Source organism: Argiope bruennichi, chromosome 7 (genome assembly GCF_947563725.1).
Source record: "Argiope bruennichi chromosome 7, qqArgBrue1.1, whole genome shotgun sequence".
Classification (NCBI taxonomy): Eukaryota; Metazoa; Arthropoda; class Arachnida; order Araneae; family Araneidae; genus Argiope; species Argiope bruennichi.
Window position 1 is genome coordinate 129,914,256 of NC_079157.1, and position 26,985 is coordinate 129,941,240.

Genomic DNA, 26,985 nt, shown 5'->3' on the forward strand with positions numbered 1-26,985 from the left:
ACCTCATATACCCAGTTACATAATTGTAATTTTTCTTTAGTTTTTTTATTTAAGCTTAAAATTTCTAAATGTTGGTTTAAAATTTAAAAGGAATAATTTATATATGTATGTGTGTAGCAACTTAAAATGTTGTTTATTATATTATATTATATGACCTTAATAATAATATGTATTAACTTTATATTTATTGCTTAATGTACTAACCTTTTTCATCTATTCTCTGTGTTCAGCTGACACCACAGGTTTGTACTCTGTGTTCACTACCCATCAAGATTGCGAGGTCATGTTTCATGTATCTACTCTCTTACCATATACTCCAAATAACAAGCAGCAAGTAAGTAATTAACATTAATTTGAATACTAAATTGGTTCCATTTAATTTTAATCTGTGTCTATTTATTTTATAAGCCGATAGAATTTGAAATGTCATAATATACTGATAAATGAAACGTGACTTAATTCAGGATGGCCAGCAGACCAGGAATCATCAGGGAATTTCAGGAGATTGAGAAATATATTCTGAAACTGGAAATTTTTTAAAAATCGATACTTCTGATTAAAAATGGCAATTTTGTGGTATTTTTGCTGTGTTTATTAACTAGATCATTATTTAAATTGCTTTTATATCCTATACACTTTTCTAAAAACATTTACACCTTTATTGTGTTTTCCTTTCATTATTATAGGCATGGAAGTCAATTTGATATAATAGAGTTGCCATGCAGCTCAGAAAACAAAGAAAATGTGAAAAAATATGGAAAATCATTTTAAAAAGCCATAAAAATACAAGGGAATTTGAAAATTTTCATAAAAACTGAGAAAGTAATGGAAATTTTAAGTTTCTTAGTTACTTTTTCCAATCTAAAAAAATGTCGATCTCTAAAGAATAAAAGGTCATAGCTTCCAAAAATGGAAAAAAAAAAAAAATTGTATAATGCGGAAGTTTGCCACTTTTCTACTCTGTCGGCTTTTTTTTCTGTATAGATCAGGTGAATTTCGATTTACAAGACAGTTGTTCTTTCGCCTTGAGATTACTGAATTGCAGTTAGAAGCATTCATGAGACTTCTGTAACTGCCTGAAAAAATAGAAAACATTTCTCTGAAAGTAATAGCAACATTTAATTTATGGAAGTAGCACAGTAGTGTTTAGTCTACCATACCTTTACAACATATTTAGCCTGTTTTATAATAATAATTATTCAATCATTGTATTGGTAAGCTTTGTGGTAGATTTAGTGTGTAATATCTTCTAAGCCTTATGCATATATTGTATCTTTTAATTTCTCATTAAAATTTATTTATCATAGTTTTGTTCCACATCATAAAAATTTTATTTAAGTTTAAATTCTAATTTGTCATTTATTAACTATAGTATCTGGTTAATTTTTAGCTTTTAAGGAAGAGGCATATTGGAAATGACATTGTCACTATAGTCTTCCAGGAACCAGATGCTCTACCATTTACACCAAAAAATATTCGATCCCAATTTCAACATGTTTTTGTTGTTGTTCGTGTTGTTAATCCATGTACAGATAATGCTTGCTACAGGTAATCATTTCAGATGAATCTTTGTAAATTCAGTGTATGATATTTCTTTCTTTTACAATAATAAAGTGCATTGTTTATTTAGGGTTGCTGTTAGCCGTTCCAAAGAGGTTGCTGCATTTGGCCCTCCAATTCCAGCAGGTGCTCTATTTCCCAAATCAAAGAAGTTTGCTGATTTTTTGTTAGCAAAAGGTATTTAGTTTTTGTTGCTAATATTACTGTAGTCTTATGTTTCATTGTAAATTATGTTGTTTTTCTGAAATTATTCAAACTCATAAATCGAAAAATATTCTTTGTAATTTTTGCTATCATTTGGTGAGAATTTATTTTGCTGGCATCAAATTCAAACAATATATGAATCCTGGATTGACTTGCAGATAATGTTTCTGGGCATTACAACCTGATTTAATGGAGGATAGTCAAGGTTTATTTTGTGTTGTTTTGTTCCTTTTTTATTATGGGGGACTGCACATTTTGAAATATGGGAATGATATTGTCAATAGTGTTAGGAACAATCTTGAAGAATAATTATGAATTAATGATTCTTAGGGATGAGTTAAATTTTATTCAATAGTAAGAGAAGTTCTCAAATTCACAAGTTATGCTCTTTCACAAGAGGCGTGATCTTATGTCAGATAATCGCCATTGTACTTACTTCCTTATTAATATGCAATATTCCAATTTTTGTATTTTTTATACAGATACACCTCTATTATTTGTTTCTTATGTTACTTTTTATCAGAAAACATGTTAATTTTTTTATAATCAAATTGAATGGTTCATTATTTTGATAAATGAATGTCTGCTGTGTGACTTCATAATGTGGGAAACTTTCTTAAGCTCTCCTTGATTTTTAGAATGTGTTCAAGAAGTTCTATAAAATTCATTTATTGCATACTGCTTGCTTTGTAAGAAAATAATAACCCTAAGTAATAGGGGAAAGTCTAGTCATGCCAACTGAGAAAAACATACCAGACTGCATGCCAGTTCAAAAGAGTCATTACTGGTGTTGGATGTAATATCTAAATGGAATTCAGAATGAACTAGAGATTAATAAACAATGTTTTTCACATATCCCCATAAGAAGCAGATTAGTTGACCAGAGTATTGGACCTCTTCTTCTTATCCATCGTCAGGGGAATTTTTCATACAAAACCTTTCACACTTCCTTTGTAGAGGTAGCCAACCAGCTAAAAAATGATATTGGATTGCAAGTCTTCTAGTTCATGAAATGCAAAATTTTCAAGCATATTAAGCACAGTTACTTTGGTAAAGAAAAAAAGGCTCAGTAGTTCGATTATGCTTTAAACCCCAACACACATTTATTTTATAGCTTTCTCTTGCTTCTTCCAGTATGATATGAGAATTTCCTAATCTTGAGTATTGCATCGGTTAACAATACTTTATACATGAAACATTGCCTCATCTGAAAAATTGCACATTGTAGAAAATTTTCATCCCCCCCCCCACAATTGTTTGATGTCAAAGCTTATCGTCGGACTTTAACTCGTGCAACAAATGAAATTATGGATTATTACGCACATATTTATTATGGATTATTACGCACATATTTATTATGGATTATTATGCACATTATTATGCTGCAATCTTTCCTTGCATAATTGATTTGATCTTGTTGTTTGTAATTGCTAGGCCACATATCAATTCAGTTTATGAAAACTGTTACGAAAGCATTCTTCAATTCATGTAAAGTCTTCTGCTGAGGTAGTCAGATTTTGGTTTTGACAATATGCTATCTGTTGACATAAATCTTTCATGTCACTTATAAATTATGGATGTTAAATGTGGACTTTGATAATAGGTAATCTGAAGTTTATGCCATATCTGTGTTTGCAGATTTAAATTTGATAAAACATGCTACAATTTGCACTTGTTCTTGCAATGAAGCCATTTTAAAACAAAAGTCTCAAAACATTGATGTAGCGCCATCTAGTTTACATTTCAATAAAGAGAAACTTCAATCTTTTCTTTATGTAACCTAAAAAGTTGCAAGTAAAAATCTTTATATGTTTATTTTTAATTCGTTTTTGAAAATGTAGTCATACTTTTTAGACAACCTGTATATTGGAGTAATCATTTTCAATTGCTATGCATATTTGAAGCATTTTAAGTGTTTTTTTTTAGTATAAAAAAGTTATTTAATTCTAAGAAACCTTTAAAAGATAATATTTCTTTTGCTTCTTTAAACAATGAAATCAATTAAAAAAATTTTTTTTGTCAATTTGGAATATTTTGATAATAATAGTTATGGAAGTCTTTATGCAACTTGAAATTCTAAATAACTTTTTGTTTGATATTTTTTTAAAATTTACTAAAAACTTGAAAAGATTTATTTCAGGTTATATATTGTGAGATTAGATTTTGTTCATTGGAATGTGATAATCTTTACATTTCTGTGGTGCAACACTGTAAAATGAATTTTGTCAATAGTTTTATTAAAATTATTATATTCTGCTTTTGTAGTTATAAATGCTGAAAATGCAGCTCATCGTTCAGATAAATTTGTAACAATGGCTCAAAGAACACGCCAAGAATATTTAAAAGACCTTGCTACAAATTATTGTACAAATACAACTATTGATTCAGGACCCAAATTTTGTAAGTATTTCAAACACTGTAAAATATATGCTTAAATGTGCTGAATTTATTCAATTTTTTTGTAAAAAAAATTATTTTTTACAGCTATTCTCTCATTTGGTGGCCGAAAGAAAGAGAGAAGTCGACCAAGATTCATTCCAGACAACTATGTTTTGGGTGCAATATCTTGGCAAGTTCAGGTTAGTATTCCACATAGTGGAAATATATATAATATACTTATAATAAGTAAGTAATTATATATATTATAAATAATATATATATATTATATAATATATATATATATATTACTTAAATCTCCCTGGAACTTATACTTAAGTAAATATAATATTATTTGTTAAATTTGGTCTATGTTTTATAATTGAAAGTTAGCTGATCTTCAAGTTCTGTTAAATCTTAATTTGTATTTTTGTTTATTCATTTTCACTTTTGATGAAGGAGCCATTTTTCTCAGTTACCTTGTTAATTTTGTGCATGTGTGAGTGTTAGAATTTTGAATATTGATGCTGACTCTATTTTTCTTCATTTTAGGTTGAAGACTTTGGTAGATCAACCTTAGTGGATTCTTTACTTGCTGTTTCTGTTGATACCTTAGTTGTGATGGATGAAACTACTCAGGAAATTATATTTGTTTGTCCATGTGCTTCCATTTTAGGTTGGTCTTCTCAAACAACTAGGTGAGATTTTTGTTCTATATAACTTTTTCAAGATAATCTAATTAATGCTTTTTTTCATTTTAATACATTAAAAAAAATTGTTTTTTCGTAAATCTCTGTATAAAATTCTTAATTTTTTCTTAAGAATAAAATTTTAATTCTTCAGCTGTAATTAATTGCCTGAGGGGTTACAGGGTTGTCATACCATCAGAAAAATGCAAGAAATTTAAAAATCGTTTTTAAAAAGCTAGAGGACCATTTTTTAAATATTTTGTAAGTGCTGCTTATTTTGTAAGAAGATAATAAGCCTAAGTAATAGGGGAAAGCCTAGTCATGTCAAAAGAGGAAAACATGCCAGACTGTACACCAGTTCAGAAGAGTATCACTGATGTTGGATGTTGTATCTAAATGGAATACAGGGAAAGGTGACCATTCAAATCTAAAAACATCTGATTTAATATCCAAAATGAAACCAATTTTGAACATTTTAATTGAAGTTCAGTCATTTGAAAATAAATTTTTATGGGCATTAAAATTTGTTGTGTCACCTTTGTTCTTTAAGGCATTTAATAGTACATCAGAACTGTTTTCACATTAATTCACTTAAAGTAAAATAACTAAAAAAAAAAAAAATTAGGTCCTGCAAAAATATTTTATTTTATTTGTTGCAGATTAGCTTTATTACCGCCATTAAACTGATGGCAGAAAAATCTAATATAGAATCTAATAAATATAATCTGCAGAAGGTGCAACAATCGATGCCCAAATATATAATTAAATGATTTGCTTCACGATAACAAAAATATTTTGTTTTATTTCATCCAAATCATCCACTTTGTGTAACTTACTATTTAAGGCAATGTATCATTCCCCTCTTAATATTAAGGGTTTGTAAAATCAGGGCACGATTGTATAGATTTCAAATTGTAGGCAGAAAGAAATTATTAATACATTGCTTATTTATCAAAACATTATAATATATTGTGTAGATTAGCAAAAATGTGCAAAATACTTCTCATTGACATACTAAATATAAGAATGTGGTACATGGCCTATTGCATCCAAAACAATCTTCCCGCTTTTTCAGTTTTTACATTCTGAAATTCAAATGCATATACATTCCTGTTTATAAACTACAAATCATGTATAATTTATTAAATTATATTTTTAGCAGATTTATTTAATTTATATAGTTTTCACATTAAAGGAAGGAGCATTAAAAAATGTAGGTTCCTAATGCATTGTATTCTGGAAACATCCACTAAAAATAGAAAAAAAAATTTCTAAAATTTAACTATATATATATATTATATATGTAGTTAAATTTTCGAAATTTTCTAATATATATATATAGATGCATAAATATTAGTTTTTATATTGTGTATATATCATAGAAGTGCATCCTCTGCTAACGTTACAGGATAGCATTTTTTATTAAACTATTTTTTTCTTTATATATTAACATAAAATCTGTGAAACTAAACGAAATATTTGTATTTTTAATTTTCCCATAGCCTGAAACTATTTTATCACCAAGGTGAATGCCTGGTTATTCGTTCCAAAGATCCAGATGTAGATGAGATTCAAGAAATTGTTAGTAGGCTCCAGGCTGTTACAGAAGGAGCTGAAGTAAGCTTTACATTTAGTCTGTTTGTAAAAAAATAGCACCTTACTCTTTATTTACTCCATTATGTGTTATTGCACAGTATTAATGACTCTTCTTTACTTTTTTTAAGACCCAGGAATTGATATTGAGGAGAAATAGTCTAGGACAGCTGGGATTTCATGTGCAATTCGAAGGTGTGATAACAGAAGTGGAAAATTATGGCTTTGCTTGGCAAGCTGGTCTGCGTCAAGGAAGCCGTTTGGTTGAAGTATGAGTTTTGAATTTCCTTACATTGCTTTTATTTAATTTAAGCATAATAGGAATTAAATTAATAGTTAATTAATATTTAAAAGTCTAAGCACTGAGCTGTTATTTTTAATTTTACTTAAAGGTTGACATTTCTTAATAAGTAATTTTATTTAGTTCTAATCTGTGAATAGGTATGTAATAAGATATTTAAGTATTAATGCTTGTGTTCCTCGCCTTCTCCATTCCTTTATCCAAAGTATTCTTTAATCCTTAGCTTTTAGGAACAAAATTCTGAAAAAAATTTATAACTTAGGGGCCTCAACAAGAAAAACTTGCAAATGCCTGCTCCTGCTTTTAACCAGGTTTTGTTGAATGACCCCATCGATTTCAACCACCTGTAGCTTTAATGGTTTATCGCTCTCTATTGTAGAAATCAGGCTGCTCTTTTGTGGTTTTGTCATTGCCTGAACCCCATAAGTGCCTTTGTATCATAATTTTATTTTATTTTCCCCCTGAAATGATAACTCACTAATTTTTGCAGAAGACAACATCAAATTAAATATTACAATGCTGAATAAATTATTTGAAATTTTCTGCTGTTTAATACTTGGCTTAGTAAACAAAATTTCATCAAATTTTAATTATTTACAGTGTTAATACAAATGGAAACTTTCATTGAATTTATTTTTTAATGCAGAAAATAGCTGAAATTGATTAAATCCGAAGAGTTTTTGAAATTATGAAAATAGTTCCTTTAAAACTTGAGCACTGCAATGTGAATTTGATTTTTTAGAAATATGAAAAATAAAATAAACCTTTTTTGAACAAGGTAGCAATTTATGTATAATATTTTAAGACTTTTGTCGCTCACTTGTATATTCTATATAAAAAAAAAAGCTCACTTCTTTCTTTGTATATCACACAGGTTACATATTCTATGTCCTTATATGCTAAACTAAAGACTTAATTGAATATTTTATTGTTAATATACTGCATACAAAATTGATTATATTTTTTAAAATTAACATAGTTCGATACTTTTTTATATAAATTTCTCACTACTCTTAATGTTCAGAATGCATGTGGAAAATTTAGTTCTTTGATGAAGAATTTCAATTACTTATAACATGTATCGTTTTTTTCCAAAAATACACTTAGAGCTTAACATAATCGATAATTACATTTAAAAAAATATTTTTTTACCCAAAAATTTTCTAAATTGCAAATAATGATCAGATTTTAAAATGTAATTCATTACATTTAAAATTGAGTATGATTTGATTAGAATTTCATGTTCAAGTGTTGATTATCACTTATTTATTAGCATATGTAGATATAATCAGTAATTTGTTTACAAATTACTGCTTTTCAATATATTATATTTGTCACCATATTACGCTGAAAAGTAAATTGCTTTATTTCTGAAAGGCTTTTCGTTCTTTTTCTGAAAGCATCATCATACAGTTTTAACTTGCATGAATTCTTGATAAAGGCCGCAATTTGCTCTTAACGAGTAGTTTTGTTGATATGGAAAAGTTATATCACAAATTAATTAAATGGGTAAAAAAAAAAGCAATTCGATTCAGCCTAGTACAATTCATGAATGAAATTAAACTTACTCATTCTATAATCTGAAGATTGCTTCTTTTGGGAAAAAAAGTCACCAAAAAATGACTCGCAAAATTCATTAGTGCCAACATTGATTTTGAATCTGCTGGTTAAAATCTCCTGGCCCAAAGAGATATGACACAATAACTAAATGTTTTTATGGGGCAGTTAGAATACTGCTGGAAACTTTACTCAGGGGAAGGAAATCTTAACTTGTCACTGATACAACAATTGTAATGGTCTATAAGTAAAGGTAACAAAAAATTCTGGTACAGCAGTTGTACCACCCATAAGCAAAAGGTTAGAGAAAAGAGATCAGAATACAATATAAGCATTTTAATTGAATTATTATCTTTATTTTTTCATTATTTATTTATTTCAACAACATGTGCATTTCATATAAAGAAAAAATTTCAAAATCTATAATTGGATTAAAATAAACAAGTTAACTAATACTCCAAAATGTCGAATACTTTCAAATGTCGAAATACTCTTCTAGAAATATTGGTATGAAACTGTAAATACATCAAAAAAAAAGTCAAATGGAACTGAATTGATTTTAATTTATTCATATAATTTGACAGAACAGCTTTCCATGATTACAGAATGATAATTTTTTATATATTTCTAAAAAATATGAGACCGATATTTTTAAAACATACAATCAATCATTGTATTTCTTACTGCTGAGAATTTTCAGGCTTTTGAATGTTTTTTTAAAAAGAGTTTCTTAAAAAAGAAATTATTAATTAATATGGATTTGATAATGTAATTGTGATTTGAGAGCGCAGTACAACCTAGTGTCATTCTTATCTTATAATTTCGAATTTTGCTGTAAATTAGACAAAACATTTTTTATTTTTATTTTCCAGATTTGTAAGGTTGCTGTGGCAACATTATCTTATGATCAAATGGTTGACCTTCTTAAAACTTCCATGACTGTATCAGTAACAGTTATTCCTCCTCTCACTAGTGGTACTTCTCGAAAGTGAGTATTTCATTATTGGGACAATGTAATACTTTTTATTTAAATCATTTTTTTAAAATTTAAATCAATACTCTATGGAATTTAATTTCTTATTTTGTAACATGTAAATTTAGTTTTTAAAAAATCATAAAAAGCAGTATTAATGTGAGATTATTTTTAATTCCATATTTCTGTTTTTCTTGTAGGGGTTGCAACTTGCATAACTGTGCTTATCTTTCAAGTGGCAGCATTGGAGATTATGAAAATATTGGTATTTGTGATCATGGGGAAAGTCATCATAAGACAACACCTCGGCAGCAATCTGCATTTCATTCACAACGAATAAGCTCTAAGTAAGAATCTGTGTTTTAAATTTCAGTAAAATAAGAAGAAGAAAAAAAAGATGCCAACATGTGAAATTTGAAATTTTGTTCGTAATAATTGCTTTTTAGCATATTTTTTATGATGTATTTTTATGTTTCTTGTCTGTTAGGCTAATAACATAATTGATTGTAAATTAGAAATAATATATTTACAGTCAAATCGTGCTTAATGAGCTCTTCATATGATGAACAAACAAAATGTAAAAAATTGACCTGCAATAACAATCAATGATTCACAGAATAACCGATGAGGAGGCACTGTGACAGATGCTGAATTGTCTTGTGTCAGTCCGTCTTGAGTACTTGTTTAAAGAGAGCTCTCCTTATTTATATGGAAAAAGTTTTTGCCAAATAGTATTATTGAATGTGATCCAAGGAATGTGAAAAGTGCCTGTGGAGCCTTAATTGACAAAATTTTATCTCTTTATAAGATTATGTAGCAAGAGGTGGATAGCAATGACATTGATGAACTGGTGGAAGAACACGGTCAGAACTATCAAAGAGCTTATAGAGTTTACATTCAATATCACTGTAAACAGCTACTGAGGAGATTTGGCCAAGTGAGATAGAAACTATAGATATAACAAATCAACAACCTTACAATGAAATAAGATAGATGCCAAAAGTTGGAAAATTATTGCATCTTACGTTAAGAAGTATCATCTGGATGAGACAATAGCTTTATGTACTTTTACATAAAGCTATTGACAATAATCTTTGAATTATTGTCAAATTCTTTTAACAATAATTCAACGATAATCCTTGGGCTTTAAATGTTAATGGTATTGTTCAGCGGGAAGCTTTATACACTAATTTACTTTGAAATACACTAGTGGTCAATGAAAAAATACCACTTTACTTTTTATAATCATGGTGTTTGAAATTGGACTTAGGAAATAGTGCTGTTGAAAAGAAGGTAATTTTGATCAGTTTGCAATAGGAATTTTTTTAGTCATTTTTTAAATGGTTGTCAACTTTATATGTAGAATATGACAAAATCTAAGGTGATATGTTTCAATTGCCCATGATTGTAAAAGCACAAAAGGCTAAACTATTGAAACCTGATTGCATAATTTTAATTGATTATCCTGTACCAGAACTTAGCCTGTTTTATTCTCATCATAATAATAAAGTAAATATAGTAAAATATTAAACAATGCATTAAGTTATTGTGAAGTGATTCATTATTTAACATTGTTTCATGCCATTTTGTATAATATTGAAAAATTCATTTTAAATATTGCTAACTTTCTCATTGATGTTAGAATTTAAGTCCAACAAAAATATTTAGTGATTAACCAATATGAAGGCCTTTATAATGAAGATATTTATGCTTGCCTGTATTGACATCTTAAACAGTATTTTATTTCCTTCTAAAAAATTTAAGATATTTTCTGATGGTTTTACATGTGTAAAAAATAATATAGCCTTAAAATTTTAAAAAAATGTTTTCAACATTTCTGAAACTTTAAATGTTAGGACAAATGCATATTCATTTTTTGAAAACTTTCAATTGTTTTAATTTTAAAGGAAATTAATGTTACAAAAAATGTTAATTATTTTATAATCTGTATTATATGAGTTCATTATTGGTTATCGTGTTTTGCCTACAGGAAAAGTTGATCATAGAATAATTTATTTCTTTTTATTCTTATAATTTAGAAGGGAAGACAGGCATTCAAATCCACAAAATTCAAACAGAAGTCCTTCTATGGACCGCATCTTACCAAAATCTGATGTAAGTATTTTGCAAAAATAATTCTAATAAGTTTAAATGCTTAAAATAAAATTTCTTATAATTTTTTCATTGAAATAATTAACACTGTGAATCTAAATTAATTTTTATGTGCAGGTTTTAAAAATTAGTTTCAGTACTTTTTATTTTTTTAAAATTGCTTTGTCATTGGACCAGAAAATAATGGCCATCATCCTGAATTTAATTTGAGGAATTAATCTTTTTATATAATGTTAAAGTAAAAAATGTGATTGAACACATACATGACTGTCTCAGAAAAGTTCAAATTTTTTTTCTTTGTAAATGAATATTTGGAATCCTTAGAAATAAATTAAATTTCTTATTTTTGTTCTTGAATTAGTCATATTTTTTTATTACTTGCAATAAAATGACTCTTTTAATGTTCCTTTTTTCATCTCACTGTCCATTTTCCAGGTACGAAACATTTTTTCCGAATCTCGGAGAGACCACATACAACATCATTCCATTCTTTCTTTACGTAACATTCAAGATTCATCGCAGAATGTACTTCCTTCAAGACTTGCTGCCTATTCTGGTGTAAGCAATTTGCAATCTATTGAGCATGAAAGCAATCCAAAGTCTGGTACTTCATTTCCTACTCCAAGATCATCTCCTGTCTATCTATCTTCAAACTCTCATGACCATGGTTTACCTGCCTATGGAAATATTCAGAGCCATCTCCATCGTAGTTTTCATGATCGTAATCGCAGTGGCATCAGTCAGCGTCTTACTCATATTGGTGGCATGGTGTCAGCCCGAAGTGAGTTATCCTTGACAGACATTAACCCTTTCCATATGAGAACACATTCTTACCAAAAGGGACCATTGTGTCAACATTCATCTAAGAGTCAATCACCATCAGAAAATTTCACTCCACTTCAGTCACATCAAAATCCATCCTCTCATTCTCCGTCTTTCAAAAATAACAATGCTTTTGTTAAGAGATCGCCTCCTAGTGTTAATTCTGATTATCATTCTGATAGTTCAAGTGATTGGCATCAAGGAGCAAGCAGTGCTGGTAAGACAGTTTTAAATATTTAAAATTTATAATTTACATTTATTTTACTGAGCTGGATACCAACTATTAAAATTGTAAAGATTTTGGAAATTTTGGTTTTGTTTGTGTATTTCAATTTACCTACCTTCTGAATTTTTTATGTACACAAGATTTTTTTAGAATTTATAATTCATTTATATAAAATTTGGCCTGGAGAGAACTTTGAACTGAAAGAAAACTGGAGGCACAATATCAGATGCTTGATTCATGATACTTAAAAGCAAAATTAGTCATTGCACTAGAAGCTTATATCTTCTAAAAAATTCTAATCTGATAAAATATTATTAATATGTATTTCGGAATATGATTCCAATGATATTTCAAAATTCTGAAATAAGTTCTGATTTGTTTAAAGCTTATTCATTTAAATATATGAATGCAGGATATGTAGCATCATGAAAAGTACTTAAATTTGAAAATCATTAAATACCTTAAAAGTGCTTAATTTTCTAGAGAAGTGCAAAGAAAACTTTTGAATGATGTCACTCCCTATTTATTGTCTATTGAAATACTAGGGAGGTTATCCCCAAGGGTAATATAAAATGCATACTATGTCATACTTGTTACAACATTGAAAAACATTCGAACTTCAGTAGATGGTGAAGAAGTAGAATTCAAAGACGGTGACATATTTGTTTTAGTTATATCTGATAAATGTTTAACTTTTTTGTGTGCTGTTTAAGAAAAATAAGTAGATTGATCTGGCAAACTGAAAATAAGAAGCAGCAAAATGAATTTTGTGTCCCAAAGAGAGATATTGATCATTGGTGAAGCTTCTCTAAAAACAGTTACTGTGAAGCATCTTTAGTTCATTACACATTCAATTATTGTTCTCGTTAATATTTCGTTTTTGGGCTTTTTTTTTAATGACCCCATTCATTTGAAAATTGTTATTTGTTGGACTGATCCCAATAATTTTTAGTTTATATATATAATCTGCTAGACCTGGTACTTAAAATCATAAAAATGTTTTTCAAAAAAAAAAAAAAAAAAATCAAAACTTTTGTTTATTAGTGTTCAGATTCTATCATTTTTAACAATTTTTGCTTTTCCTCTTTTTGTAACTCTTATATATTGTTTCCCATTGAAATCACTCTATTATAGAGGTTTATATAATGAAGGTAATGTATGTTTTATATTATATAAAGTTAGCATTATATTGTTTCCTGGTAATTTAATTCCTCCATGTTTTGCAGTGTAATTTTACATTTGATTTGTGAATTTTATTAAATTTGTTAAATTTATTAATTTTTATATAGTTTCTTGTATTTTACTTCTTACTGTTTTCTATTTTCAGATGAATTGTGCGACTTAAAAATAAATGCTAGTCCACATCGGTTTATCCAAGATTCGAAATCTGTTCCATCTGTCAATCCGTCCAAGTAAGTTTGTGTCATTTTATTGAATTTTTTAAACATTTATTTTTTGCATTTAATAAATAGTTTTTAATTTTTGAAAGTGTAGTGTAAGAATGTGGGCTGTACAATTTAAATGAAGTCTTTTAAGTATTCTGATATAACAGCTCCCACTATAGAAATTCCAGGATGCTGAATAAGCAAGGCTGATCAGTTATATTTAATTATGTGTATCAGTATGCATACTTATTTACATTTCAATAATACTTATTCTAACATTTCTATGTTGGTCGTAACATAATTCCATGAGTGCGGCTCAGCTTAGCCAAAGATGGTTTTTGTACCATAAAACACAAGCTCTAACTTAAACTGGTCATAATATAAAAAACCATCAACATGTGGAAGTAAAGGCAGACAGAGGGCAGAGCCCCTTTATATATTTAGGAATTTTGAAATCTGGCTTCTAGTATTTTTGAGAATATTCATCTGGCTGTACATCTTAATTTTGGTTTGTCTCCTCTCCGCTTGCTTTGTGTCTGCTCTACAAAGAATGATATACATTTGATCAAGCAAGAAAGATCTGATCTTAACTACAGTGCAGTTACATTTCATTCTTTATTGCCTTTATGTAATGATTATATCTATTCCTATATTTTATATTATAACACATTTATAAAATTTCATTCTTAATTCTATTTATTACTATTTCATGTTTCTATTTATTCATTATTTTATATGGCAGTATTAAATTCAGTATAAAATAATTATTATAAGTAAGGAAAATCAAATTTTGCTTTAACCATGTTTATGCTTTCTTGGCATTTTGTAATTTGAAACACTTTTAATAACATAGTGTATTTTTCTGCCTTGTAGAAAAATTTCTGAATCAACACAATCAAAACTAAGCAGGCTAAGACCAGGTGTGACCAACTGCAGTACCCGTCCAACCAAACCAACAGTTAATTTTGTTGCAATTGCCAGTAGTGGAAGTAGTTGCAGTGGCAGTACAAGTACATTGCAGGAAGATTTGCTTAAGTTGATAAATCCAGAATATCTAGACAGTGACAGTAATAGTGAGGTAAAACATTTTATTTGTATTATTATTTTATTTATGTTTGTCTTTAATATTATAATATAAAATGTATGGCTCTTTATAATTATGGTTTGAAATAAATCATTTTTATCCCAATGATTTTTTGAGAACTCGGGAACCTCACAGAATATTAAAAAGATATTGAAAGATATACCTTTTTAAAAAGGTATACAAAATTCCTTGTACTTCAAAAATCACAATGGTAGCTTATAAAGAAGTTATATAAAAGAAGTCTACATTGAGGTAATGGGTATTAAAAAGATTTATTTTAAGAAAATGGGTTTGGCTGTTTTTATGTTCCTCAGATATGATCAGTCTTACTAATAGAGAGGGGTTGGAAATTCTGTGGATATTTGAATGTTTCAGAATTAAAAGAGTTTAAAAATTAGATTTATAACCTAACTATAAATCTTTTATTTCTGATTTTAACTGTATATGAAAAATACAAGAATAAGTTCCCTGTGATTTAATTGAGTTGATATTAATTTTTAATTTATGTTGTCAAAGAAAAAGAGAAGAGCGATTAGCACTAATTTCCAGGGTTCTCTCTCTCTCTCTTTTCTCCTAATTCACTTTCTCTGTTCATCAACTGCATTCAGTTCCCACACAAAGCTTACAATTGTGTCAAACTCTGTGTCATTCAGTTTTTTAATGCCTTTAAAGTATAAGCATTATGTATGTACACAACAAAAGTAAATAAACTTGTCACCATTGGCATTATCATCATAGCTATTGATCAATGACGGATAAAGGATGGAAAAGAATATTTATCTCTCTAATGTTTAAACATTTACTCTGAAACTTAACCAATCCAGTGGAAGCATTTTTTAAAGTAATTTTATTAAAGTATATATAATCAAATCCATTAAGGATGTAATCAAATAAGTTTATATGATGAATGTTATTTTAACACACTTAAGGAATAAAATATTTAGTAGAATTTGACTTTTTTTTATGTTTTGAGTATTTTCTTTATATATCTAGTATTTTTTTTTCTATATATCATAATGTGAAAAAAAAAAGATTAATTATCTTATAGTATTTTTTTTAAGGTTGCAATCATTGAAATGTTATAAATGTGCTAAATACATCAACCTTTCTCAGCAAACTTGATAAATCTGTCAATTCAATTTTAGGATGCGAGTTTGACACACATTTAAAATTGTGAAGTTTACGGAGAAGATAGTTGATTTTATTATTCCTAATATATATGGTATTACTAGCTAAATAACTTGAAATATTCTGTTCTTTTTCGTACAGGATCCACCTTCATCTCATTTGGATTCTGATGCTGGGTCAAGAACACATCTGTCTACTCCTTCATCTTCATTAGAACGAAGTACAGGCAACACTCCTGATCCAGCTTTAGATGTGATTCTCACCAAAGCTCAGCCTGCTCATGTTATTGCTTCTGAACCATCATCTCCTGCTGCATCTGACTTGCGTTTTGAAAGGTAATTTTATCTGCTTCAGAAATATCTACTATTAAAAAAAAAGTGAATGTAAGTCTATTGGAACTCTGCTGGATAGAACATTAGAAATTTAATGTTACCATATATTGCTCAAAAAGAATTTTGAAAATTATGTATTGTGTATCATTATACAAAAATAATTTGCCACTAACCTTAAAATTAAAAATAATAATAATTCTTGCCTTGGAATTTTTTCCTTAAAATTTTGCAAATTTATGTATATGTTACAGGGTGGCCAGCCGACCAAAAATTCCGGGATGGTGAGAAAAGTCAGGGAAATTTATCATCAAACTGGAAGTTTTTTTTTTTAAATCAGTAATATTTATCGAACATGATAATTCTCTGGTACTTTTTCATAAGTAGAATGAAACATTATTTTTGACAACCAATGGAAATCAAACTTTTACAAATAGTCTAAAATAGACTTTGAAGAGAAAGATCAACTACATCTCATTTATTGTATATATGTATAAATATATTTCACCGAAAGTTTTTGTTTGCTTTTTATTTTTTCAGAACAACAAGTTATCGAGATGATTATCGGAAATTGCTTTGCATATTATGGGAAAAGGCAGCCTAACTAAAGCCCAGCTACTGTTATTGTTGTGATTTTAAGCTTTAATGGGTCTCTTTTATTTAAAAAGAAATATATGGAGCTACCTCCCCCATCCACGTTCTTCCTTCAAGCATCAAATCAATCATACCACGTGTTTATGAGACTAAAATTATGAATTTGGGATATTAATATTCACAACTGGTTGTAAAATATTGATCCATTATTGGAATTCCGAAAAAATTTATTCTAATTAAATAAGTATTTTACAATAATTTTTTTTCACTCCTCTTGGAGATTTTTTTGTTGAACTATGAAGTATTAAACATTATTGCTATTACTTCCATAAAGCATTTCTTTTTAAACATTAATTCTTTATAGGAATGGATGCTATGAACTGTATGAAATTGACATTATTGCTAATATTTTCTTTTAACATTTTTTTTTCCCCTGTACATTCAACAAAATGTTCAATAACTTTAAAATAATATGAAACATGAAAAATTAATTTGTTTCATACGTTATAGGTATACATGTTTCAGGTAATTTTTTAAAAAGAGAAGGCAGCATTTTTTTTATATGGTTTGAGGACTGTTTGCCACAAAAATTTACAAAATTCATTCATACTATTTTTTTTTTAAATTTATACATCTAAAACATTTTCTTTTTGTGCAATAAAGAAAAAATTTGATAAGGACTGATTTTCCACTTTTTTCTCTATTTTACAGGTTAAGATTTTTTTTATTATAGTTGGTGAGCTGAAAGTCATTGCAATTTTGATTTCATCGAAGAATTGTTCTTATTTTGATGCAGAGATTTTGTTTTCTATTTGTAAATGATTTTTTTTTTTTCTGTTAGTAAAATTATTGTTCAGTTCTGATTGGTATGTTGGTAAACAGTATGGATAGGGAAGATCCTAGTGGAAAGAAACAAATCATTTCATTTTTAAGCACTCTGTCAATGTGCATATACTTTTGTACTGTATTTTTGTGTGCAAAGTTGACAAACAGTTTTATGATATGATTGGTTGGCTAAAAGTCGGTCTTGATGAGCATGCATCTTCTAGTGTCGGTTAATATATTTGCAAAAATAAGGAGGGGGGTTTACTCAATATCTGAAACTTATCTAAAATTCAATTTAAAAAAATGTTTACTTAAAATAATTAATTAAAACAAATTTTTAAATGTAAAAAAAAAAATCCCTAAGAATTAAATTTTATTTTATATTGATTTTAATTTAAAGAGTAAAACAATTTTTCTAATAAACTTAAGAATATATTGTGCAATAATTAAAGAAAGAAAATAAAGCAACATTGTTCTGATAATATTAGAAACATCTAAAAAATGTTAAGGAATTTCTTTAAAAACCTGGAAATGTCAGGGAAATTCAAACAGTAGAAATGCTAGACACCATGTGTTATTTATTTTCATAATGTATTATTGTACTTTTTATTGTTATAATAAGATTAAAACTATTTGAATTGTCCAAAAATTATTTGGCTGTGGTTCTCTTACAATTAACCTCCGGGGTTGGGGGGTATTTATTCTTTGAAATTTGAAACCAAATTATTATTTTTGTTCCATTTTACAATAGGCATATATGCACTCTTGATAGTTATAAAACCAAAAAATTAAAAGTTATTCATCAATTTAAAGTGAAAGGAGACCAAAGAAATACCATAATGCAAGTATCATTAACAACCTGATGACCAAGAGAGCTTCAGTATAAAACTACATATAATTTTTCATGTTTTAGGCTTTCACCTCGTGTATTACCTGTTCAAAATAAATTCAAACCATTACCTCCACCGCCCTCATCACCATCTTTAATTTCTTTGTCTGACAACCGCGATATTGACTGGACTGGCCTTGTATCTTCAGCTACAAAAGGAATTGAAGGTAATTTTTTATTTATTTTAATTAAATTTAAACTTTTATCTGAATGGCTTTTCAGTTAAATTATTTATCTCTGATAATTAAAGCATTTTAAGAATTTTGTTTGTGATAACTTTTCAAATTAATTTGAAATGAAAGGTTAATTTAAAGAAATGAAATGAGCTATACAATTTCTTTCAATGTTACTTAAGCTGAATGGCACATTAATTCTTAGTTTCTTCTCTGTTGGGTTTAATTTGCAGTTTTATGAGTGTGTTTAGTTTTCAGAACTTGCATATATGCTAAGCCTGTGCTTCTTATCAATATATATATATATATAATTTTCCATGTTAGTTCTGATTTTATGTTAAAATTATTTCAGCCCTTCCAATTGGTTCTGCATCTTGGTTGGAAGAAGCTGAAAAGCAGCTGTGCCTTGAAAGCAAGTAAGTATTACTTATACAATTAAAGTCTTAACTTTTTATTTTGTCTTAATTCGGTGACCCATCTGTTTTGGGAATGTAGTATTGATTCATCTAAAATTCTATAAGTCATTTGAAATATATATGAATTCTGCATATTTCTTGTATTGAATAAAATGTCTATAAATTAATTAGTTTTAGTTTTTAAATATAAAACTCCATAATTCAATTTACATATTTCAGGTATGATAGTTGTTGATAGTTGAAAATGTTTTTTTGGCTTCAGCATGTGCCTTTAAATTATTAGATTATCCTAAGAGAATTTTTAGAGGAAAAAAATCAGTTATTTCTACCACATAATTTCAGTTATTTTTACCACATAATTGTCATAAAATGGCAGTAATTTAAAAATCTTGCAAAAATTTTCAAGGAACTTTAAATTTAAAAAATAGTGGTTTTTTTAACTATTTAAGTTGTGGCACATTGAAAACAGACCAAATATGCAAAATTTGAATAATAATATTTAAAAAAAAAAAAAAAAAAAACTTTAATCTTTCATTGCATGTTACTGCTTGGAAATAAGTAAAATATTTTTAACAAAAAATCTTTGATATTTTCAAAATAAGCTATCAGTAGATAAGAATTAAATTGCTATTTTGAAAAATTGTAATTTTAACTTTTATTACTGAATTTTAAAATATACCATGTTCTTTAGTACTTTAGGAGCTGCCATTCCAAATGTGAAAGAGTTGGAATCAAGACTATTGAAAATGCAGCAAGATTTACTAAAGGTATATTTCCTTTGAAACATTTTTAGCGACTAATTAATTTTTATATGGAAGCAAACAAAGGATTATGCAAAGATTGATTTCTACCTTATTACAAAAAAAGAATGTTAGAGTTGAAAAAATGAATTGGATCAGTAACGAAGTAATGGGAGGTAAATATTTCATTATCTGTAAAAAAAAAAATGGAAAGGTATGTTACAGATGAATGCATCTGCAAAATAGAGAGAAGGTTGTTCTAAATCTGTCTATTCAAGCTATTTATTATCTATTTCTTGTAATTAGAACGTTATAATCCTTACCCTGCACTGATTATTAATACATTGATTATGATTAGTAATAATGGAAAACAAACACTCAAAGCAGTCTCTGTAGAATGCTTTTTGTGTTGCTGTGATCTTTTTTTGTGTGAATGACAATAACTTTTTCTGTTTCTAATTTTCTTTAGGAACAACACCAAAAGGCAAATTTAGAAAATGAAGTCCTTCAGTTAAGAGAAGAAAACCAAAGGCTTCAAGCAGCATCACAAACTGCAGCTGTTCAAATTCAAAAATACAAAGATTGGTACAGTTTACAAAAGGCAGCGCATTCTCAAGAATAAATAGTTCTTCAAATGTTTTAGTATCATTATCCTAATTTTATATGTCATTTTTTTTTAATAATGAGCAGAATATGAAAACATTGCTTGACAAAAATTAAGTTTTGAAATTCCTGATATATATTTATTTGCTTGGTACTAAAATTTATTGCCACTGTTCTATAACTGTGCATTTGAATCATATTTTAGAAATTTATATCCTTGCCTGTTGAACCTATTTGTTTGTATATATGTGCTAAGATGAATTTGTTTTTATTGATCAAGCTTTGCACTTGGTAATTTATTTACAATTTTTTATTATAGCATGAATATAATTGGGAGTAGTTGCGTTTTTATGTATTCTATATGATGTTGGAGAGAACAAAAATATATATGATGAAAATAAAGAAAAATGACAAATTTATATATGCATCTTAAAATGTTTGGTATCTTGTGCTGAATTGTATTAACAAAAATAAATTGTCATGCAATTCCTTATTTGATATAAAATTGAATTTTATTTTCTATTAAAAATTAATTCAAATTTCTTTTTTCATTATAAGTTTTGGGATCAGTTTTTTATATTTGCTTTAAAAATTCATCAATTAATCATCCTAAGACTTTTTCAATATACAGTAATTTCTTGATTATCGATGGTCGAAATCTTGTTTAAAAGACCTCAGTTACAAATGAAAAATATATATAAACAGTTACAAATAATATATTTATAATAAAAAAAAATTTCAGCGCAGAAATCTACTGTTCATTAAGTCATAACTTTATATGTAAGGCCCTTACTATAAACGAAATTCTTCAGTTTTCATTTTACTTTGTTCCTTTTTTTTTTTTTTTTGATTATCCATTGTTACTATGCCATTCATTCCCAGGATAAGTAGGAATTTACTGCATTTCATTTTTCATCATTACAATGGCTAATCAACCAAATTCATTTTTTATTGCTTTCACTTGATCAAATTTAGCATGAAATAAAATTTTTTGAAATTAACATATCCTTTCTACAAAAGTACTGTTCGTAAATTAGTTTTGGTATTTGATTGATTAATTATATGCATAAAAGTCTTGTGCATATTTTATGTTCTGTTTCAAAATATTTAATTCCATGACATTGATTATATCAGTCTTTTTAATGAATGCATAGTATTTATATCATGCCTGAATGTTGGAAGAATGATTTGTTTATTGATCGGCTTATTTTGAATAGAACATTATCAATGATTCTATCGGGGTTAAAACAGACTTATGCAAATTTTTTCTTATGGAGGAAAGTGTGAGATTTAGAAAGTACTTTACTGACAGAAAATATTTTACTGTTTTGGAGGTAAAGAAATTCCAGATTTTTAACGCTGCTTGGTTGTGAATGTTTTATCTTTGAAACAATTTTTCTATGAATGAATAAATAAAATATATAAATTTATATTGTTTCATGAAAAAGAAATCAAAATATACACTATAGTTGAAATAATTTTTTTATAAATATATACTTTTTAAATGTGTATTATTGCTGATTTTTTGTAAATTTGTGTATTTTTTTGGCCAATTAAGTAATAATGCATTGCATTACAAGACTTGTACCTGCCATTTTGGTTCATTAAGAAGTGCATTTTATTTATTTACCATTTTGTATCAGCTTGAATCATTGTAGTAATAATGTCTTGTAGATATTTTTTTTATATATATATATTTGAAATGTGCATTTATCAGTATGAAAACAGCTTTTGTATTTGAGATGTTATGTTACCTAGTCACTGGAGTCAATTATTTTGTAAATATTTTTTTTACTAATGTAAATAAAGCCAACATAATGTATTGAATAATGCTTCAAGCAATTATATTGAAAATGATTTTTATTCTTTCATGCACAACATTCTACATTGCATCTCTTGAAATACTTTTACTGATTATATCTTTTCTGTGCATTAGTGCCATTATATCATTGATGTATTATTATATTTCTAATACTACAAATACCATAGTGAATATACGAAGCACGTCAGACTTTTTTTATCTTAGAATCAAAAAATAGCAAATTTAAGCCATATCCTAAAATAGTTTGCATAATAACTGCTGAAATCTGAAAATTGAAGTATATAATCTATCAACAAAATATCTATACACATGTTATTGCTCATAATCTATAAAACTTGAAAATTCAATGAAAAAATTATTTTCTCTGTGGAGGGATATGCTCTTTAAAAATATGTACTTAAAAATTGTATAACAGGTAATTAATTTTTTGATTAAGAGGTAATTACATAATGCATGCATTTATATTTGCATAATTGAATTTTTTTAATTATAATTTTTTTGTCTTTTAATGAGAATTCCTCAAATATAAAATGAAAAAAAAAAATCATGAAAAGTATATGAAGAAAAATTAGGGGCAGTTCCAATATATATAACAAATTGGTTGCTTTATTAATACTTTCTTTTATACAAGTTTTTCTCAGTTGTTAATAATGTAATTTTGCTCTAAAAGATTAATGTGTTTTATGTATATATATTGTCAATAGATATAAGATTTTTAAATCCATGCTTTTATTTGTATATTTAATTATAGATAAATAACACTTTCAATGCATATTTTTTAAATTAATTAAAAATTTTGATTAAATTTATATACTTGAAATAAAAATTAATATTAATAAGACGATTTTAAATTAATAGCTGTTGGAGCAGTTGAAAGACACTCATCAGATACTTATTCTCAGAAATATTTAAAATTGGAGAATAAATAACATTGTTGATTTACATGCTCTAGTTTCCACTAAATTTACTTTGAATTATTTTTTTATTTAAACTATTTTTACTAGAATTTGTATTAAATATAAAGAAATAATAATTTACTGAAATGTTTAAAGAACTTTTCTTTTTTAGGGAAAAATAAATTTGTGAAAGTCAAGTAACACTCTATTATTCACTCTAAAGGAGTTGCTTTTACATTTCTTTTAACAATACTTTATTTAGCCGAAATGTTTTACGATTTATAAATTTTAACTTTGTACAGATTTTTAGCTGTTATTTAAAAAATTTTAGAATGGATCTAGTTTAAAGATTATAAATTCCTCGACAAAGTGCGAAATTTCCTCAATATAGTAGTTTATAAGTAATCTATATGTGTGTAAGTTCGAGTTATAACTGGGCCCAGGTTTGCATCGATTGTGCTGAGATCTCGGCGTCTTTTGACAGCTGGAATATTCCCAAATACTTGATTAAGTATGGTTCGTGATCTCTTGCGAGAATTTGGAATAAAGGGACCATATACTGGTAATTGTAACATTGCATTGCAAATCTGAAGTAGTTTCTCAAAAAATAAAAAAAAAAGAAGGGGAGGGGGAAGCTTTTGTATATGATTTATAAAAAGTTTTATTTTCAGATCAATACGTACGATTTTCCGATATACGTAAAAAGAATTGTCGACAATTTTCATTAATTCTCTAAACTATAAAAGACTTCAAACATTATATTGTCTTTTTTTTTTTTTTTTTTCCCTTAAAGTTCGCTAATTGATGCTACTTTGTTTGCTTACTTTTGTGAAGGCTTTGTTAATTTGATCTTGTAAATAGACCTAACTACCTTATTTCTATATTTTTTTCATAAATAAATATTATTACTTTCTCGTATATGAAGTATAGAAAAACTATTTTAACCGTCAAAAAATATGAACTCCAGATTTTGATGAATCTTCTCATTTTAGACAGCCCAACCGAGTTCGAAAAATACATTTTTGCAATTATGTCTGTCTATGACAAAGATATTTCAAAAACGCTTTCAGCCAGATGGACGAAATTCGGTATGTGGCTACGAACATACATACATTTGGTGTACTGTGAACTACGGTACACCAAATTCTTAGATTTCTATCAAATTTTCAACAATACATATTCAGGGGAAATCTTGCTGGCCTGTTCGAATATAAGTTAACACAGTAATTTATATTCGAACTAGAAAACGAAGAGAGTTAGATGGATAAAACTCTGTGCACAGATTTAGCATCTTTAGTGAAGACGCCTGTCAAATTGTGAACCAAAATCAAAAAGGTCTTTATTATTTGTTGGACTGTACGTTGAGAAGCATGTCCTATGCGATAACTGCAAAACGCAATGACTTAAATATGTCCTATTTGGTTTGTGATTGCAGCTATAATTCTGTATCAGATTTCGGTTTCAATTGGGTGGGAAAAAACACGTCTGAAACACAGCAGGCTGAATAAAGTTTGGCAACCATGAATGCAAATTACAAAAATGAATTAGAACTAAGTTGCCTGTTGCTTTCATAAAAACTTTTTCTTGTATGACAAAGAAATAAGGTTTTTTAATATGTATTAGCATTTGTATAACAATATATTTTACTACTTTTTTTTTTCTAATTCATGTAGAGGTAATCATAATCTTTATTTTGAATGAAGCAACACTGTTACCAAGTTGTTTTATTGAATTTCGATAAACCTTATTTTTAATTTTAGTTACGTACAAATAAATAAAAATGGATGATAAGCCTTCAAAAATGCAGACCTGTCCTGACTTATCCTGGATATCATGCGATCAGTTTACTTTTATTCTTTATTTAATGTGGGTAGGATGTTATTAAATATAAGTGCAGAATAATCAGTAAGCTGATAAGTGAATAATTTTCGCAGACTAATCTTTGTCTTTCGGCTAAGATGCTATCATGGGTTAGAAGAAAGAAATTGTTTCCATTGAGCATTTCGATTACTTGCAAGTGGAGTTATTAGCGAAATATACTTTTAAATTATACATATAGATATAGAGGACGATAGAGCCATTTTCCCTAATTCAGAATTTAATGGAAAATAGTTATTAACTGTCATTTTTTAAAATTTAATTGTTACTTCCTCAGTAACGAATTGGTAAATTTATTTTATTTGCTTCACTGTGAGATTTCTCCGCCTAAAATCTAGTTTATGGCTAAGCTAAATTTAATGAAACACTCTTTTTTTCTCGACACTCGAACTTGAATATAAACAGTGAGGGGCATATAGCGACAAAGACTGTTGTCCCATTCTCGACACTCTTGTGCAATAGGCATGCTAAGAAGAGTTATTTGCTGTAGCCAGATAATGTGATTTCATTATAAATCACTGGACTAAGTAAATTCCATAATTATGAATTAAGTTTATTTAACTATAAAATATCCGTTTTTTGCAACTTAATTTATAGGTTGCAATTATTACATTAAATTATCGACTGTATTATTATTATCGAGTGTAAATGACGATAAAAAAATCAATATATGTGGTATGTATCAATATATGTAGCTTTTTAGCAACACTAAAAGAGATTATCCAAGTATGCACTAAATTTATTTAAAAAATTATTACTTAAATTCTTCAGATTCTGCATTCGGGATTATAAATATGTAATCGGGAAACGTATTTAAAAAAAAAAAAAATCAGTTAATCGTCGTGGCAAAATCTATATGATTTCAGGTGCTTCTAAATTTTTAGTAGAATTTTAAGATTTCTTGATAAAATGATGATTATTCATAAAATACTCATATATAATATATTGACCCCTTGGCGTACGAATTTATTTTACTTCCTAATGAGATAGCGCCTCTGATTTGGGACAATTATTAGTATTTTAATCCCTAAAATAATATAAAGATATTTGAGGTAATGATATATTATATTTTTTCCAGAATTAGATCTTAGTGTAAGTAAATCTCAAGAATCGCGCAATAAATAAATAAATAAAAATTCAAATGTTGACAATCTTTTAATGGTCCGAAAAAAAAACAAAAAACGAGAGCATTTTTTAAAAAATATCTTAGTAAATTTTTAACAATGAAAGAAAGTGTCAGTATCTGAATAAAAAAAAGAGGTTAATTAATACTAATTTCCTTTAATTAAATGTAAATGTAATCTAAAATGTGAAAATTATTGTTGAAAATTAATTAGTGTCAAACGAAATGCTATAAATATTGAATTAATCACTTATTTCTTCTAAATTTCAGTATTCTCTAATATTAATTAACAGAATTATAAAGAGTAATTGATTGTCTGTAGATAGCAGTGCTTCTATAATTAATCACAGTGATGAGTTCCAACTTTAGTGTGGGGTTCAATAAGATTGAACCCCACGCTCTGTGTGTTATGACTTTGTGTATAAAATTTAGATAGATGTAAAGTTAAAAAGTCGGAAACGCAACAAAAGTCATATAGATGAACGCCGGTCGCAAAACAGCAAATAAACAATGATGCTTCGAGAACGAAATTTCTTTCGACAACGCATGAGCAAGCTTGGTTCCTCTAGTTTTCAATCAGTTTTGAATTTTATTCATTCGAGGACAAATGGCAGCTATCATGAGAAGGACTAGCACCTGCTAAACAGATGTATGCATAATACAATTCAAAAGAGCCACATGTCTTTG

At 27.6% G+C, this 26,985-nt stretch overlaps 1 protein-coding gene across 3 annotated transcripts in view; it reads left to right on the forward strand.

The window, feature by feature from the left end:
• Nucleotides 1-22,386, forward strand: part of LOC129975888 (signal-induced proliferation-associated 1-like protein 2) — an 81,014-nt gene extending 58,628 nt beyond the window's left edge. For all 3 annotated transcript variants that reach the window (XM_056089161.1, XM_056089162.1, XM_056089160.1), the window contains exons 7-25: nt 231-334; nt 1,391-1,548; nt 1,631-1,737; nt 4,030-4,164; nt 4,249-4,343; nt 4,693-4,838; nt 6,332-6,446; nt 6,554-6,691; nt 9,153-9,268; nt 9,454-9,600; nt 11,293-11,368; nt 11,801-12,404; nt 13,741-13,825; nt 14,672-14,876; nt 16,152-16,345; nt 18,672-18,814; nt 19,173-19,236; nt 19,928-20,003; nt 20,446-22,386. In XM_056089161.1, the coding sequence (XP_055945136.1) occupies nt 231-334; nt 1,391-1,548; nt 1,631-1,737; nt 4,030-4,164; nt 4,249-4,343; nt 4,693-4,838; nt 6,332-6,446; nt 6,554-6,691; nt 9,153-9,268; nt 9,454-9,600; nt 11,293-11,368; nt 11,801-12,404; nt 13,741-13,825; nt 14,672-14,876; nt 16,152-16,345; nt 18,672-18,814; nt 19,173-19,236; nt 19,928-20,003; nt 20,446-20,598 (2,861 nt within the window). In that variant the 3' untranslated portion in view covers nt 20,599-22,386. The remainder of the gene's footprint in view (nt 1-230; nt 335-1,390; nt 1,549-1,630; nt 1,738-4,029; nt 4,165-4,248; nt 4,344-4,692; nt 4,839-6,331; nt 6,447-6,553; nt 6,692-9,152; nt 9,269-9,453; nt 9,601-11,292; nt 11,369-11,800; nt 12,405-13,740; nt 13,826-14,671; nt 14,877-16,151; nt 16,346-18,671; nt 18,815-19,172; nt 19,237-19,927; nt 20,004-20,445) is intronic.
• Nucleotides 22,387-26,985: the final 4,599 nt, after the last annotated feature.